The following is a 13,404-nucleotide window of genomic DNA, read 5'->3' as shown; positions in this document are numbered from 1 at the left end:
ATTCTTCACAATGTTATCCATAATTTGTTATGATCCACACAGTTGAATGCCTTTGCATAGTCAGTAAAACAAGTAAACTTCCTTCTGGTATTCTTTTTACAGCCAAGATCCATCTGACACCAGCAGTGATATCCCTCATTCCACGTCCTCTTCTGAATCTGGCTTGAATTTCTGGCAGTTCCCTGTTGATGTACTGCTACAACCACTTTTGAATGATTTTTCAGCATGATTTTACTTCTGTGTGATATTAGTAATATTGTTCGATAATTTCTGTATTCTGTTGGATCATCTTTGTTTGTAAAGGGCACAAAATGTGGATCTCTTCCAGTCAGCTGGCCAGGCAGCTACCTTCCAAATTTCTTAGCATACAGAAGTGAGCATCTCCAGCGCTGCATCTGTTTGTTGAAACATCTCAATTGGTATTCTGTCAATTCCTAAAGCCTTGTTTTTCGCCAGTGCCTTTTGTCAACTTGGACTTCTTCCTTCAGTACTGTCGGTTCTTGATCATATGTTACCTCCTAAAATGGTTAAACGTCAACCAATTCTTTCCGGTACAATGACTCTGTATATTCCTTCCATCTTCTTTTGCTTCTTCCTACGTTGTTCAATTTTTTGCCCATGGAATCCTTCAGTATTGCAACTTGAGGCTTGAATTTTTTTCTTTAGTTCTTTTAGCTTGAGAAATGTTGAACATGTTCTTCCCTTTTGATTTTTGAACTCCAGGTCTTTGCACATTTCATTATAATATTTTACTTTGTCTCCTCAAGCAGCTCTTTTACTTCATCATTTCTTCCTTTCACCACCACTCATCTGTCTGTCTGTTATACTGTGGTGGCTTGCATGTTGCTGTGATGCTGGAAGCTATGCCACTGGTATTTCAAATACCAGCAGTGTCATCCATGGTGAACAAGTTTCAGAGGAGCTTCCAGACTAAGACAGACAAGCAAGAAGGACCTGGCAGTCTATATCTGAAAACACTGACCAGTGAAAACCTTATGATTAGCAGCGGAATATTGTCTGGTATAGTGCCAAAAGATGAGCCCCTCAGGTTGGAAGGCACTCAAAATACGACTGGGGAAGAGCCACCTCTTCGGAGTAGACCTTGTGCTGCCAGGTGGGGAATGCCTTCTTGCCTTCTCTGCCCCAGGTCTGAGGGCATTGTAGGTGGGCCAACGGAGCAACCTGCCATCTCCTGGTGGCGACAAGCGGTACAGCTTCCCTTTCCTTAGAACCTGGCCCTTTTCCTTGGCAGTGATGTGGGGCTACCTCCTCTGAAGTGATTCATTTCTGCACATTTGTAACTGATTTCAGGGTGTCAGGGAGATGTGATGGGGAGGGCTAGAGCTGCTGACGGTGTAGGTTGCAGGTACACTGCCCCTCCAGGATAGCCTTTGATGCTTGTTAGGTGCCATGTCTGTCACTCATTGGTGCCCTTTGCTGCTGTCCATGTATTTGAATAAAGTCTGAAATACTGTGATTTTTTTTGTCAATAAAGACAGTGAGTGAAACAAAGTCACCAATGACCTCTACATTACTAAATCCAGTGTATACTTCACACAATGACATCTACCTCTTTTAAACACTTTACTTGACCTCTGAAATACTGTATTTCTGATTTTCCTGCTGCCTTGCTGCTTGTTCCTTCTTAGTTTGTCTCTTTATCTCTAAATAACAGGGTTGGCTGGAAGGCTCTTCTATACGCAGTGTTGTGCTGATTTAGGCTTTAAATATCATCTATATGGTGGTAGCTGCCAAATTTATATCTCTAGCCAAGTCCTCTCCTCTGAACACCTGACTCATTTTCCATCTGCCTATTTGGCATTTTGAAACCCTAGTGGCATACTGGTTAAGAGATACAACTACTAACCAAAAGGTCGGCAGTTCAAATCTACCAGGCACTCCTTGGAAAGCCTATGGGGCAGTTCTACTCTGTCCTTTAGGATCACTATGAGTCAAAATTGACTCCATGGCAATGGACTTGGTTTTGAATTTTATTTGGCATTTCTGCTAGGATGTCTATAGGAATCTCAAAATGTGTCTAAAACCTGATCTTCTCCCTTAAATCTACTTATTCTACTGTCTTCTCCATTTTCCCATGCTTCCAGCAGCTAGTCAAAATCCTTGGAGTCATCTTTAAATCTTCAATTTCTCTTACACCTGCATCTAGTATGTCAGTACATTCTATTGGCATTATCTCCAAAATATATCTAGAATTTATACCTCCACTGTACTACTGTCATCCAAACCTCCATTATCTTTTGCCTTGATCGTTGCAGTAGCCTCCTAACTGGTCTCATTGTTCTTCCCCTTGCACTTCCACAGATTCTACTCAGAATGGCTATTAGTACAGTCCTGTTAAATGTAAGTCAGATTCTGTGACTCCTGCTCAGAATCCTTCCATAGCTTCCCACCTTGCCCAAAGTAAAAGGCCAAGTCCATATAATGACCTCAAGGCCTCACGTAATCTTTTATGCTCCCCCAATGCCTCCATTACCTGAGTAGCCTCCTAGTACCAGTCTCTGGTCACTCTTCTTCAGCTACACTGATCTCCTTGTTCTACAAACATGTCAGTCACACTCTTGCTTCATAGCCTTTCACTGACTGTTCCATCTGCTTCCAGTATTCTAACCCCAGATTGCCGTATGGCACACTCTCTCATGTCGTTCAGGGATTAGCTCAAGCAGCTCTATTTCAGTGAGAAAATCCTCACTAACCATCCTTTTAAAAATTGCTTTACATCCTATTCCCACTTTTCCACCACGAACACATTGGTATCCCTATTCTTCTTTACATAATTTTTCTCCATAGCACTGATGACCATCTACAAAACAAAGTATTTTACCTTCTGTTCTACACTAGAAGGTAGGTTCCATGAGTGTAGGGATTTTCTGTCTCTTTTGTTAACTGCTGAATCCTTACTATCTATGACAGTGCCTGGCACATAGGAAGTGGTAAGTACATATTTCTTGAATGATTTAATGAGTTAATGATATCTCATGTGTTTACTTTTTTCTTTTTTCATTGTTAAACAGGATATCCAAACTATATCATAAGGAAATTTATGTATGGATTTCCAAAAAATTGGAAAGAGCACATTGATAATTTTCTAGAACAATTAAGGTAAAATGTTTTTAACTTTATTGTATAATTTACATTCAGTAAAACACATACATTTTAAGCATACAATTCAATGAACTTTTACATATGTACATACTATGTAACCTCTATAAAGTGGCTTAAATTTTTGTTTTAGAAATGGCAGTTTTGAAGCTCTCTTTGACCTTAAAAAGACTTGTAAGAAGGCAATAACATTTCACCAGAAATTCTGTCATAATGGAATAAATCTAAAAAGACATATTTCAGAGGGTCATCCTTAATCACCTACCCTTCAAGTAGCATGTAGCTGTTTAAACACTAGTCTAAAGTTCTTAGGCATTTTTTCATTAATTCATTCTCTCAGTAGTTATTAAGAATCAGCTACTTGACAGACACTGGGGTTGGCACTGGGAAATAAAGAATTTATTGATTCTTGCCCTTAAGGATCTTATAGGGTATACAAGGTATAAGTTAATCACAGTACAATGTAATAGCTTATAAACAGAAGTTGACAAGTTTTTTCTATAAAGGGTTAGATTGTAAATTTTTTGTGAGCCTCTGTAAATATTATACTGCCCCTGCTGCAAATATTCAACTCTGCCTTTGTAGTGGGAAAGCAGCTACAACTACATAAATGTGTGAACATGGTTGGGTTCCAATAAAACTTTATTTACAAAAACAGGTGACTGGCAAGATTTATCCCGTAGTTTTCTGACTCCTGACTTATATCAGCTTAAGTAGGAATTACAAGAGCATAGAATAGGAAACACTTAAGAGCTTATATCTGAGTTGTTTGGCTTAAGACTTTATAAAAAAAAGGGAATTTGTAGTAGCCATAAAGGATTAAATAATGTAAGATTAAAAGTAATCATTGCTGGGCATGGGGGAGGGCTTTATCCCAGGAGGCTTCATTTATTTATCTGTGGGTTTAGTTTTCTGTTTTGTTTTTGAGAAGAAAAGTGGTGTAATTGTTTTTAGGACTTGTAAAAAGAAAGGAAAAAAGGCCAGACAAAAACGGAAAACTGGAAGATCTCTCCCTAACATACCCAAATCACTGAAAAATAATGCAGGAGAAGACCAAACAGATGTCCTCCAAAGAGCCAGCATCACTTATGACCTTGATTGTGATAACTTGGGTATGTTTGCCGTTTTCTTCTCTGTTGGTATAATAGTAAACTCTTACATGTACTCTATGTGTTTATTATTTATAATATGTATAATATTGTGTTCTTTGACTTAAACTGGCCTAAAATTCCTGCTTTTTTAATAATAAAGAGAAACTACAGTGCACACTGCTCACGGTCAGTATTCAACTTACTTCATCAAATATCATCTTTTGATTAATCAAAATTCCAAAGAACACTGATACATGTATCAATGAAATATGATTGTTTTTTCTGTTTCCTAGACCCAGACCTATATTAAAGATGCCTATATTTTTGCACTAAATTTCATTCCTACTAAAAGACAAAACCAGTTTCCTTTCACAGAGGACTTAAAACAAATGACATATTCCTTTTGAATGACCATTGCTATAAAGAAAGTTGGCAGAACTGTTTTCTGTGCCAATTCTTTGCAATTGTCACACTAAAATCTGCCTCACATTCCACCCCACTCTTGAACAAAAAATACAGTTAGTTACGGCCTTTTCTGGATAATCCGGAAACCCTGGTGGCATAGTGGTTTTAAGAGCTATGGCTGCTAACCAAAAGGTCGGCAGTTCGAATCCACCAGGTGTTCCTTGGAAATTCTATGGGGCAGTTCTACTGTGTTCTGTAGGGCTGCCGTAAGTCGGAATCGACTCAACGGCAATGGGTTTGGTTATTTTTTGCTTTTCTGGATAATATAGATGAGTAAAAGTTAAAGACTCTTGTATAAATTTCTGCCAATTTTATCTTGACTTTGTAACTATGAGCTTTACAGAGCTTCAAGAGTTTAGGATTGCTTCTTCCAAAAACAAAGCACCATACTGAATGTAACTCTGTTTCCATATCTACAAACTGGCACCCCCCCCAGCTTCCTTCCTCCCTTGTTACTTTGTTTATGCATTCTAGTACCGAGAAAGGGGTGAATTAAATATGTAGATGACTTCTTGCCAAGGGCTAGTAAAAATAAACTTCTTAACATTGCCCCAGTTCCTTCTCAGTCCTTACTCATTTTATTAAAAGTCATTCTTTTTCCTCTAAATTAGGCATATTGCTTGTTTTCATTGCTAGACCATCCTGGTACTACTAAAGCACCTGTTGTTTACTTTTTTACTTTTAAATTTTAAAAAAACCTTTAAAAGTATATCTCACTTTCAATCATTTGTTAATCTTTAGTCTTAGATGACATTGTCTTTTTTTTTTCCTCTTTCACTTAGAGCAACACTTTTCAGGAATTTAAGCTTAATTGTGAATACTATTGGTAAAGTGTTTGAGAAAACACGTGGCAAGTGGGGTAGAATACAAATTTAAAAAACTAAAGTTTGGTAAATTATTTTACATGCCAGCTATGTCCACAGGAAAATCATCCAACAAACGTAACCTTTTCAAAACCTAGTTATTTTCTGCTTTGAATTTTTTGTTGATTCCATGTGTTTTCATTAATGGAAGCATGCTAAATCATTGAGTGTTGTTGAATTTTTGGTAGGTAGTAAGAATTTTTTTTTTTTTTTTGCCTTCACCAACAATCCTACCTTCAGAGGCCCAAGGGACACACAGTGTCTGCTAATTCTACCCTGGATGCCCCCTAGAGTTCAGAGGGACTTATGGTGTCCCAAAGAAAATTTTTCAAAATTCCCGTTTCCCTAAATAGACGTTAGGTAAGTGATAAACTTTGGTGAGGGGTAAGACAGTACCCAATACTGGGGAAGCCAGCACAGCTTTTACAAGGCAAGGTCACGGAAGCTCCATAGACACACCCAAACTCCCTAAGGGACCGAATTGCTGGGCTGAGGGCTGTGGGGACCATGGTCTCAGAGAACATCTAGCACAATTGGCATAACATAGTTTATAAAGAAAATGTTCTACATTCTACTTTGGTGAGAGCGTCTGGGATTTTAAAAGCTGTGAGGGGCCATCTAAGATACTCTACTGGTCTCACCCCTTCAGGAGCAAGGGAGAATGAAGAAAACTGAAGATATAAGGGAAAGATTAGTCCAAAGGACTAAAGGGCCACAACTACCACAGCTTCCACCAGACTGACTCCAGTACAACTGGATGGTGCCTGGCTACCATCACTGACTACTCTGCCAGGGATCACAATAGAGGGTCCTGGACAGAGCTGGAGAAAAATGTAGAACAAAATTCTAACTCACAAAAAATGAAGTCACTCCTGAGGTTCACCCTTCATCCAAAGATTAGACAAGCCCATAAAACAAAGTGAGACTAAAGGGGCACACCAGCCTAGGGGTGAGGACAAGAAGGCAGAAGGGGACAGGATAGCTGGTAATAGGGAGCCCAAGGTCAAGAAGGGAGAGTGTTGCCATGTCATGGGGTTGTTAGCTAGTGTCATAAAACAATATGTGTACTGTTTAATGAGAAGCTAGTTCTGTAAACCATCTAAAGTTCAAGGAAAAAAAAATTAATTTCCAGCAAAAATGCACACACCTCATACAACACCCTGTAGAAACAGTAATTTGTGGCACACACCTGTTTTTTCTCTTTCAAACAGTCATAAAGGCTCCTCCTGCCTTGGCAGCAGCATGCACTGTCAGTGGGAAAGCAGGTTCCCAATGAACCTGAGAGGCAGAAAAAGTGTGTGTGTGGGGGGGGGCAACCGTATATGCCAGTAGTCATGAAAGGGTTAAAGCACCTTCCATGATAGGTATTAGCATCAGTGTTACCTGTCAGGAACTTAGATGAGTAAGATATGTGATGCCTCCCCTTGGGAAGTTCAATTTAGTGGCAGTTACTACTGTATTCTGTTATGTTTGTATTATTTTTCTAGCTTGATTCATTGAATCTTTTTGTGTGAAATCATTAGATTTTGAGTCGCTTCATATCACATAAAGTTACTTTGAGTGGTGGTGGTGATGGTAGTTGTTATCATTATCATTACACTTTCCACGAGAAAGCAACTGTAAAATAACACAAACCACAGCTAACATTAAGCCACTAAGGTTATGCAGAGTGCCAGCCCACGATAATTTGATGTGATTCTGTGTGTGTGTTGTAACGATTTACATAAAATGTGGTTTTTTACATTAGTGCTGTAATCTGCATATCATAATATTGCTCCCGAAGTGTTTTATCTGTTATCCCACTTAGCAGAATACATTATAAATGATCTATCATAATACCATTCTCTTTTACTATATTGTGATATTCTCCAGAGCAGGGACCATCAATTGTGCATCTTCAAGTACAACTTCTAGAAGAATAACGGATACATTTTTACAGTTGTTATGAGTTTTTTTTAACTTAACTAAAATTTCAGCCCAGTAACCATTTGTTGAGAATGGATTATATACTATATAATTTGGTTTTGTATGCAATTTTAATTAACACAAATTTAGTTATATTGAAATACACAAACTAATTGAAACATAAGAATTCCTTATACATGAAGACATATGAAGGAAACAGAGCTATTAGCTTTCTATTATTGATGTGCAGTTAGGATGAACAGGAGTATGTATTTACAAAGTGGGCTAACTTTACTATTCTGCCTTTAGATCTGACCAAGGAGATAGTTATGAATAATATAGCTGTCCAGTTTTCCTTTGTTTTTTGGAAAACAATACAAGTCATTTGAACAAAATATGACCCTATGCAGAATGATTCTGACCAGATGAAGTTGTTTTATATCATATTCAGATTATAACAAATATTTGTGACAAATTAGATATATTCAGATTATTTCAAAGTGAATTCTTTAATGTGGAAAAGCAGTTTACATTTTATATAATAATCTATGGAAATCTCCATCTTTGTGCTCATAGAACTGAAGAAGAATAAGTGCCCTGTGTTGCTAGGAGCTTCAGAATTAAACGTTTGCCATAGTAATCACCAAAATAAACTACCATTAAAGCTCCCAGATGACCAAATAAATAATACTATTCAAAATGGAGAGAGAGATGACTTATCTAACCAGGTAAGCTTTTACTGTACACTCTTCGATGTGTAGAGGAATGGTATGATACTACTGAAAAGGTTCAGAACCAAGTCAGAAGACATGAGTTCTACTTATAAGTATCAGCTTTTCATTAGATTTGGGATCGTAGGTAAATCTTGAGTTGAATATTTATTTTCCCAGTCTTTCCTTGGGAAAGTGTAGGCAATAGTAACAAAAGTTTTAGCTCTCAGGGTAAGGCTTAAATTAAATAAGATACATATAAAGGCACCTGAAAAATCACAGTGTTAAATCAATAGAAGAGACATGTGAGAAACAGTGAATACCTAGGTGGTGCTTCCAAGGCTCAAGCTATGGCAAATGAGTTTCTGAATGCCTCCTTAATGGAATTTGTCAGAACCAAAATACCTAGAAACTTACATGCTTTGTTTTGAAGGAATTAACTGAAAAAAAAGAATATAAAAAGCTGTCTTCAAAGAAACTTGAAAATTGTGAAAGAACAAATGAAAGGATAATTAAAAGTCAGAAGCAAGGTAATATATTCTTTATGGTTTTTAATAATTAGGTAATATTTGAAATATTTTAATACAGTAAAAGTGATCTTATAAATTTCCAAATCTAAAATGCTAAGCTTAAACTATTTTAATGATTATAAATGTTTTTGTTTGTTTTTTAACATAAGATGATTTGCAAAATAAAATAATTCATTACTTTAAACACCAGACTTAATTATAGATTTGCCTCCTTTAACCTACCTCCTAAATAATTTTGTTTAAATCACATTATGCATCATTTTAAATATGCTATAGGAATGTTTAAAGACTGTGAGTCATTTTATGAAATTAATATAATAATTTAGTTTTGTGTAAGTGAATTTTCAGAGTGATTAATTGAAATCCTGCATACCAAAATTTAAAAAGCCTTTGCTCTAAGCATCAGCAAGTTTAAATTTTCATGTTGAGTTATATCTATCAGTTTAGTGGCTTTTATTTTCTCTTTACAAGTGAAAAGACATGAAAGTAAGCAACACAAGTGTTATAAGAGGTAGAAAAGAATACTACTTAAACTAGGAAGTTCATAGGACATGGAATAAAGTATCCTGAATATGCTGAATCTTTATTCAAATTGTTTATTAAAATTAATTTTTAAAAAAAACATTCTGAATAGAAATGTTAAAATTAGAATGTTCAAATTTCCAGTTGAACATTTGGATCAGATTTATGAGAGAAATTAGAATAAAACGCTTATAATTTGGAGATATTTGATGCCAGTGAAAAAATCTTGTAGACATTTTCTAGATTTCTTTTGATTAGTGCCACTTTTCCATGAATTATAATTCAGGGTAATCTTTTCTCCCCAGCATCAGTATTGCTCATCAACTTTCATTTTGTCATTCATCTTGTAAAATGGCACATAATATGATTTTTTTTTTTATGATTTACAGTTTATAATTACAATTTGATAATTTAAAGTTAAAATTTCAGTTATTCTGATGTCTAGCTTCCCAGGTTTCCAAATTAAAGGATTTTGCTCAATTTAAATTGCTTTCTTTAACTTCTTTTTAGTTCCATGGAGTTGACTCTGACTCATGGCAATCCCATGTGTACAGAGTAGAACCACTCCATAAACTTTTCAACGCAGTGCACTTTCAGAAACAGATCTCCAGGCCTGTCTTCCAAGGCACCTCTGGGTAGGTTCAAACCGGAGTCCAGCCTTTCAGCTAATAGACGAGCACTTATACACCACTCAGGGACTCCTGTCTTTAACTAGTGATGCAGTATATTAAAGATTTCCAAGTTGTTCTGTTTTGGTTGTTTTCCCATGATGCTTCATAGAGTTTTGAGGGGTTCAGCAAAGGTGTTTCTATGGCCACCATGGGGAATGAGGATGGAGTCATGCAGATGGAGTTCCAATTTTTCCTAACTCCTTCCTTAACTAGAACAGCTTCTATTTCATATATTAACATACCTAATAAGATTCTAATGACCTTAGTGGTTTTCTTATATCTCCTAGTTTATCTCAAAAGAGTTGATTTAAAAAATGTTTATTTAGTATCTACTGGGCATGTAAAGGCAGGTCCCAGGGTGGTGCAAGTGGTTTGCACTCAGCTGTTAACTGAAAGTTTGGAGGTTTGAACCCACCCAGTGGCACTATAGAAGAAACGCTGCTTCCGTAAAGATTAAAGCCAAGAAAGCCTGGTGGAGCTCAGTTCTACTCTGTAAACATGGGGTCGCCATGAGTTGGAATCAACTCAACAGCAACGGTTTGTTTTGTTTTTGGTATATGCGAACGGCCCTGTACTAACCCCAGCAAAAGAAATTCAAACATGAAGACAAAGTTCTTGCCACTAATGACTTTTTCTTGTTTAGCTGAAAAATAGGACAACTGTGCAATTTTATTGTGGGGCACCTTGTCAGATGTGGCATTATTTTAAAATATTCTGGAAGCTTGAAGGAAGGAGACCTTTCATTCATTTGAGGGAATCAGAACAAAGTTTGTGGACTAGGTGTGTTAGAGAACAGAATCGGAGCAGGTAGTTTGGAAATGAGTGAAGGAACTTTCTAAACAGAGTGAACAGCATTAATGAAAGTTAAGAATCAAGAAAATTTGAGAAATAGCAAGCAGTCTAATAGACATAGATATGGTTCAGATCTGAGTACAGTGAGAGATTGAAACTATATAGAAAGCCAGGGAGAGGAGCTTATATGTATATGAGTAGACTATGAGAAATCATTGATAGATTTGCATAATAATAAATGTTTATAATTGAAAGGACAATGATCTGAACAACTTCGCTTCAGAAAGATTAATATACAGTAGTGTGGTGTAAAATGGAGTTTGTGAAAAAATAAGTTATTGTATTTGTGAAAATATTTTTAATACTTAAATTTGTTTATAGCTAATTTAAGATTTTGATTTTTGGTTTTGTTTTATGAAATTAAAGAAAGATATGAAAAATCAGATATCCCTACTGATATTCTAACCTCAAGAGAACAGTTTTTCTCGGACGAAGAAAGAAAATGCATGGCTCTCAATCAGAAGAAAGCTTACATTTTAGTAACACCACTTAAATCTAAAAAAGTGATCGAGCAAAAATGCATGAAGTATAATCTGTCCCCTACTACCATTAAAGCAATAACAGATTCTGCAATGTCAGACCATCAAAAAGAAAGTGAATCAGACTTAAATAAAACCAGAAGTTCCATCAGGAGGCCCACAAGGACTTTAGAAAATACATTTGAGTATAGTGTGGGTCATAAAAGTAAAAACAAGGAAGATTGCAGTGAACGTGATTTACTCACTGTCAACGAGAAAATAAAAATACCTACCCCTAAAAAGGATCAAATGGCCACCTGTAACTTAAAGAAAAATACAAGATTATCAGCATTGAAGAAAACTGAAAACCAAGTAGCTACATCATTTCACAAGCATCAGTCCTCATCAGATTTGTCTAGTGAAGACAGCAAAACAGTAAAGGAAGTTGAGAGGAAATCTAGAATTGTTAAGAAAACCAAAGCAAGAAATACCAAAGAAACAGTGGTCCCCCTGAGTAAAAGCACAAGAAACACCACAAGGAATATCCCAGTGATTTCTGAAACTGAAGAAAGTGAAAATGAATATCATGTCAAACAAAAGAAAGTTAGACCTTCTTCTAAAGAAAATGTTCAGGAATCTGGTGTTAGGAATGAGTTTCCTGTTGTTGAGGGGATAGGATCTGATAAGATGAACAGACATCCCTCAGAATGTTTACCTGGTTTAACTCAGGATGAGGAGTGGAATGAGAAGGAGTTACAGAAGCTTCATCGGTAAGTAGTTGGTAAAATATTTACAGAGTGGCCACATAACAGGTGAAGATGTGAAAATAGCAATCAGGGATTGCTTTAATGACTTCTAACCATTAACATGGAAGATGTCACCCCCCCCAAAAAAAATGGGGAAAAATTATAATTTTACAGAGAATAGAGCGTATATGGAGATAGCTTCTAACTAGGTACTTTAGGCCATCTCTAAAGCAGACGAGGCAAGTAAAAATAACCTTTTCATTCCCATTTACTATTTCAAGATAGCCAAATGCTACTCTCTTAGCTTTAAGATTTTAAGAAATATTTTATAATCCAGTTTACTATTAAAAACCCTAAAGCTAAATTAAAATTTATAAATTATTTAATATAGTCTTTTCCCCCTCATTTGTAGGGAAGAAAACAGAGTCTCAAAAATTAGGTGATATATCTAGGATTTCATAGCTAGTGCAGAAATTGAAGTCAAGCTCAGTTTAGAACCAGCTCTTTCATTAATGCACTGAACATTTATTTATCGTGTTCTACATACCTGTTAGTTTTCAGTGTTTGGGGATACGACAGTAAACTAAATAGACAAAGTCATTTCTCTTAAGGAGCTTGTGGTCTAGTAGCAAGACAGACGGTACAAAAGTAAACCAATAAATAAAAATAATTACAAATTGTGTTACATTCTCCGAAGGAAGCAGCCACGAGACTGAGATGGAGGACTACAGGTCTTATGATCAGAAGAGCTCTCTCAGTTGCTGACGCTTAAGCAGAGGTTGAAGGATGAGATGGTGTCAGTCATATAAAGAGTTTGAGAAAGTGCATTCCAGGAACAGGGAACAACCTAAACAAAGGCCCTAAGGCTAGAAGAAATTTGCTGTGTCTGGAACTAAAATAAGAGTGCTGTTGTTAGAGCATAATGAGTTGTAGGGGAATGGCTTGAGATAAAAGCAGGGAAATAGGCTATGACCATAGCATGCACAGCCTTTTAGGTTATGATTAGGAAACTTGCTTTTATTTTTTTTAAGGTGCATTAAAAAGACACACAAGGGCGACATGATACAGTCTGAGAAGATTCCTTGGGGAAGGAGACAAGACACTATTTATGGGATTTTTGCAATAATATATTCTGTTCTGTACTAATATGGGAGCTGTAAAGATTAAGAGTAAATCTAGCAATATTTGAACAATATCAAGTCCGAAGCAAATCCTATCAATTATGTGGCACCTGACCTAAATAACTGGGGGGATGGTGATGTAGGAAATATTGAAATAACACTGCTAGTACCATTTCTAGGGCAGTAATGCATATACCAGATTCTAAGTAATCATTAACAAATGAACTTTTAGAACATAATTCATTTGTTCAAGTTGGGACTACCTTAATGTTGATTTGTAGGGGTTTGCTTTTTTTTTTTTCCTATTTCAATTATCATTTCCCTCAATTAGGAGAATGTTTTATCTAAAA

The 13,404-nt window shown here is 36.3% G+C and overlaps 1 protein-coding gene across 1 annotated transcript in view; it reads left to right on the top strand.

Annotated features, from left to right (window-relative positions):
* Positions 1-13,404, top strand: part of MIS18BP1 (MIS18 binding protein 1) — a 47,683-nt gene that overhangs the window by 23,057 nt on the left and 11,222 nt on the right. Inside the window, exons 7-11 of the mRNA XM_049898516.1 lie at positions 3,033-3,120; positions 4,075-4,232; positions 8,021-8,172; positions 8,588-8,684; positions 11,096-11,957. Coding sequence (XP_049754473.1) covers positions 3,033-3,120; positions 4,075-4,232; positions 8,021-8,172; positions 8,588-8,684; positions 11,096-11,957 — 1,357 coding nt within the window. The remainder of the gene's footprint in view (positions 1-3,032; positions 3,121-4,074; positions 4,233-8,020; positions 8,173-8,587; positions 8,685-11,095; positions 11,958-13,404) is intronic.

This window comes from Elephas maximus, chromosome 10, assembly GCF_024166365.1.
Source record: "Elephas maximus indicus isolate mEleMax1 chromosome 10, mEleMax1 primary haplotype, whole genome shotgun sequence".
Lineage (NCBI taxonomy): Eukaryota > Metazoa > Chordata > Mammalia > Proboscidea > Elephantidae > Elephas > Elephas maximus.
Note: the sequence above shows the minus strand (reverse complement) of the source record. Positions and strands in the feature narration are given on the sequence as shown.